The 5,000-nt window shown below is 38.7% G+C and overlaps 2 protein-coding genes across 3 annotated transcripts in view; one reads left to right on the plus strand and one right to left on the minus strand.

Annotated features, from left to right (window-relative positions):
* Window positions 1-523: 523 nt before the first annotated feature.
* The window catches only part of LOC106809601 (monocarboxylate transporter 10-like), a 14,375-nt gene continuing 9,898 nt past the window's right edge, over window positions 524-5,000 (minus strand). Inside the window, exons 5-7 of the mRNA XM_014812736.1 lie at window positions 1,346-1,452; window positions 1,036-1,102; window positions 524-787 (exon numbers count right to left, since the gene is read on the minus strand). Coding sequence (XP_014668222.1) covers window positions 561-787; window positions 1,036-1,102; window positions 1,346-1,452 — 401 coding nt within the window. The 3' untranslated portion in view covers window positions 524-560. The remainder of the gene's footprint in view (window positions 788-1,035; window positions 1,103-1,345; window positions 1,453-5,000) is intronic.
* LOC106809603 (leucine-rich repeats and immunoglobulin-like domains protein 1) overlaps window positions 3,267-5,000 on the plus strand; it is a 3,989-nt gene continuing 2,255 nt past the window's right edge. The window contains exons 1-2 of one of the 2 annotated variants that reach the window (XM_014812739.1): window positions 3,267-3,330; window positions 4,008-5,000. The exon at window positions 4,008-5,000 is cut by the window's right edge and continues 322 nt beyond it. In XM_014812739.1, the coding sequence (XP_014668225.1) occupies window positions 3,325-3,330; window positions 4,008-5,000 (999 nt within the window). In that variant the 5' untranslated portion in view covers window positions 3,267-3,324. Of the gene's footprint in view, window positions 3,712-4,007 lie in introns of both variants that reach the window. The other variant, XM_014812738.1, reaches the window with a different exon arrangement.

Raw genomic sequence — 5,000 nt, forward strand, 5'->3', positions numbered from 1 at the left:
GAGAGAGAGAGAGAGAGAGAGAGACAGAGATAGACCGAGAGAGAGGTGGATTGACAGACGAACGAGGATAGATAAATAGATAGATAGATAGTTAGAGCAGAGACATAAATAGGTAAATGTCGCTAGTGGACAATGTCTACAGGTGATTAAACAATATCACGCTAGCCGTGTATCAAATTCAATTATTTTCCAGTAGTATATATTATTATTCAGGCCAAAGTTACACGGATTTAATGACAAAATGACTTATGCTTCAACTCAATGCGCAAGAATTGTAAAGGTGCTATTGTTAATTATTTCTCTGCCCTATAAATTAAGCACGACAATATGTTGCATTATAAACTACAACACTATTTTCTCATCCTCTCGATACAAGCATGACTCTTCCACTCGTATCTCTGCCGCTCTCTGCTCTACCTAGACGATGGCATCGCGTGCAGGCGATCATGATCTTTTGATGCCTCCTTAAAGAATTCCGATTATCATGAATCGCCTGCTGTTTCTTTCAAAACATATTATTGCCTAGTGCTGCGAATCAGCAGATTGGCTTTTCGAGCCACTTAGTGAGAATCATCGAGCGATTCCTCGGTGGATACGGCCCCAAAACGTTGGACGGGCCAGGCTGGCTGGCGATTGATATTACGGAAGGAGCCGGTGAGAGAGCTAAAGCTATTTGTCAGTGCGCTGATGTGTTCCGATAACTGTGGTCGGCGTAATGGCAGCGGAGTGGTGCTTCGCGACTCCAGTTGGACAAGCCACTCCTTCTCGTAAGCTGGTAGTTGCACGTCTATAAACGCATAGATAAACAATGACTTCACGTGTGTGCATATGTATATATACAACGCCAAAAATGTACGTATGATGTCGCTCTAACACTGTGGCAACAATGTACACGTACATAAAATACTTACGTTATTGTAATGATTGATAGTGAAATAGGGCGAGTTATCGAATAATCTGCTAATTTGTTTTTTACATGAAAGCGTGAACGATTCTTAATTTGGCAATAAACATTATTTAAATAAGATCGCTTACCATCTTCTTTTAGTGCTTCTATTTCTCCTGCATGCAACTCCTCAGCTTCTGTCACAGCCGGGAAATGCTAGAAACACACGATAAACACATAATATATAACATATAAAATATAATTACTAATTACTAGTTATCACGGGGAAAACATAATGCAATAAAACAACAGAGAACATAAATAATTAAAAATGCATAAATTCGTCGGAATAAACACGCGATATACATATACAGTAGTTGTATTTTGAGCATACATAGATTCTCGCACAAGCAGATGTGAAAAAATAGTAATGAGCAAACTATGCTCGAATGTAGATACCTGCTCTACTGGTCTGACCAGCCAGAACAACAGGGCACCGAGAACAGCTGGGACGCCAGAAATGAAAAATGCCACCCTGTAATTTCCCAACGCATCGTAAACAAGACCTGTAACATATTTAAACCATAAGATAAATAGTGTATGCATGTCTGAATTATTATAACGTATTATTATTGTTATATATGGAATTTATTGTCAAACATGCGCAGATGTACGCATATTAACAAAGTTTATTAATAACATTTTCCTGAAGCAAATTATCATCAATATATTTATTATAATATTATATATTATATTATATTATATTATATTATATAATATAATATTATATTATATTATATTATATTATATTATATACATTATATATATATATATTATATATTATATATAATAATATATATAATATTATAATATTATAATATTATATATTATATATTATATATATATTGTAACGGCTATTATATATTGTAGACATAGGGAGAAGACGCACAGACATAACAGGGTTGAAACTCTCCGCGGTCTTTTAGTCTCCATGCAGTGGTCCGTTGTCAGAAACATCATGTAAGTAGTCATGACGTCATGCTTGAAGTGAAGTGTCGTTCGAAAGTCATGGCATTCGAGACTTATGACGTCATAACAATTCAAGATGATTCCTATAACGGACTCCGGAAAACCAGAACTCATGCTCAAACCGACGTGAGGACGAAGATGTGCAACACATTCTATTTCTGGGGCAGGCTGGACACTATATAGCGGATATTAGACTTGTGTCACTTGATATTACGGTTCATTGCCCTAATATATTTAAGAAATTGATACAGTCTCGAATAAGGCGTTCTATTATCTATCCACAGCCTTTTGCGATAATGGAAAAACATAAAGATTACAATCACTAAAGCAGAGAAATGACGATAGCAAAGAACATCATAAATTAAATAGCAAGAGGGGATCACACTGTCGGATTGCACTGGGTTTCCATCGCTCAGAAAGCGCATGGGGCAACCAGCCTTACATGTACGTAGATCTTTAGTATAATTTATTATGTGCTGACAAAGCCTGGCTTGTACACACAGAAAACACACATACCGCCTGCTGTCACGAATTATAAATGAACGTATATGAAAATGACAAATAACGGTTTGCAATGGATATTAAATAGTCCAGCAGTATTCAATGCATTCATTTATATCCGATGTCTAAAATAAGTATTGAACTAGCGCCAAACTCAAGAAAGCGTAGTGTATTGAGTAAACATCTACAGTGATTGATTACACATCGTATAATCCGTTAATCCATTGCTATGCTGGACTATTTTGGGTGCATATGTACTTGCCCACCTATTTCTGGCGTCAGTAAACTACAATTTATTACAGTTACCCGGCTGTACGCCGACGATGAAAGAGTACTCATAAATCCGTCAGATTAGCTCTCACGTATGCCATTAAATGTCTAGAAAGAGTAAATAAAGCCCGGCGCACACGTGAGTAATTTTACTCAAGTAAAATGACGCATGAGTCATTTTACTCACGTGTGCGGCGGATTTTCGTTGAGTAATTTGACTCATGCGTCATTTTACTTGAGTAAAATAACTCACGTGTGCGCCGGGCTTTAGTTCTAATAAGATAAAGAATTCGAATGTTTATTCTCTCATGATCAAAGGAGGTAAGGAAGAGCGTGGAGAAGGACTTAAGCAATGCTGTAATCCCCACGTGTAAAATGTCATTAATAAGAATATAAAACCAAAGACCGTTAGCACAACCTACAAACAGTGCTAAAACATGGTATTTGATTAACCATATTTTCGTTTTTTCTGGCAGAGTGCATAGTTCATGCGAGTATTCATGTTTACCCGGTTAACTAGGGTATGATAAGACGCCATTTGATACGGTAGTTCTCGTTCAGTCTCGCAAGCGTGCATACGTTAGTGAATAGGGCGACGAGTTTTGATCAACAATCAACTGTGTTCGGCAAGCTTAGCAATGGATGTACGTCTCAGTGGTCTTGCTGTAGCTATGCTGCTTCTTTCAGTTTGTTCTTGCCAAGGCCAGGGTTTGTTTTCTTGTCCCTCAGATGCAGAGATCGAGCCCTGTCAGTGCTATCCTCGTTCAAATGGCGTTAGCATTTACTGTACAGCATCAGATCTAAGCCTCATCAACGATGCTTTGGGCAGAATCAACGCCCCCATTCAATTGCTTATGATTTCAAATGGAAACTTCCGGACGCTTCCTGCAAACGGTCTTTCGAATGTCATCGACGCTAGGACCATCAGCTTTCACGACTGCGGCATCGAATTTATTGACGATCACGCCTTTGAAAATATATCAGGGTTGCAACATTTGGAATTTGTCAATAACAAACTAACAGAGGTATTGACATCTAAAGATTTATAACTTTACTAAGACCTGCATAAAATCGTACAGTTACGCACAAGCTGTCCTTATTCTGAGTTTAGTAAGACTGTAATGAGTGTTTGTAATTGTTTAAGTAGTATATGGTAGCAAAAATTTTGACATTCTAAGATCATGTAATAGCATTGAATGGCATTTTTAAAACGGCACCAGATTGAAAATTTTATAATTTAACTAAATCATAGTTATCACGTACGTAATTTCAGATCTTGAAATAAATCTTACCGGTTGCGGCGAACCGGTTTTTGTTTCAGATCCCAATTGCGGCCATCCTCAATAAAAAGCAACCAGGAGTGGAGATACTTGATTTGTCTGCCAATGAGATATCTGAGCTCATACCCAACATGCTACTGCCGTTGAATAGCTCACTGGTCACTTACGCTCTGAGCGAGCTGCGCTTATCCAACAACCACCTGAGCAGACTTGCAGCCGACACGTTCGCAGGTTTAGATGCCCTCGAAGAGCTTGAGCTATGGAACAACGATATCGCGCAGGTGGAGATGGGTGCATGGAACGGGCTGGAAAGCCTTCGTGAATTACACCTAGACAAAAACGCACTGACGCGAATCGACAAACGCGTTTTTTCTGATAGCCTTCCTGTTTCACTTCGCCAACTACAGCTCGGATGCAATCGAATTAGTGAGATAGATTCGCAGTCTATCCCAAAGCGTGTCGCCAACCTTGATCTGCGTCATAATCAACTCACAGACCTTCCAAACCGAATGTTTTTCAATAATAAAATCCTTGCTATTTTTGATGTGAGTTACAATTCACTGACGACTTTGAGAAAGGAAATATTTGCGACACAGCCTCTTACGATATTCAATCTTAAAACAGCAAATCTATTTCTTCACAATAATGCAATTAGTACGATAGAAAGTGGCACATTCAGCACTCTGCCTTTCCTCTGGAACCTTTATCTAAACAATAATAACTTGTCGTCAGTTACATCTGAAGCATTTATGGGTGCGACTTCTATAGGCAGGTTGCATTTGGAGCATAACGTGATTAGTCGCATTGAGGGGCAGGCTTTCAGTCAGCACGGGCTGCTTAGAAACCTGTATCTAAATCATAATCGTTTGGAGCAAATAGATGATGGAGGTCTTGATGGATGTCAAAACATGCAATACCTGCAATTGGACCACAATAACCTATTGTCTATCCCCGAATCTGCGTTGCGTCACTTACCAGAACTATACTTCGTCAAACTCAATAACAACAGACTAACAACTCTATCGCCCCTGTTA

Source organism: Priapulus caudatus, unplaced genomic scaffold (assembly GCF_000485595.1).
Source record: "Priapulus caudatus unplaced genomic scaffold, Priapulus_caudatus-5.0.1 Scaffold367, whole genome shotgun sequence".
Lineage (NCBI taxonomy): Eukaryota > Metazoa > Priapulida > Priapulimorpha > Priapulimorphida > Priapulidae > Priapulus > Priapulus caudatus.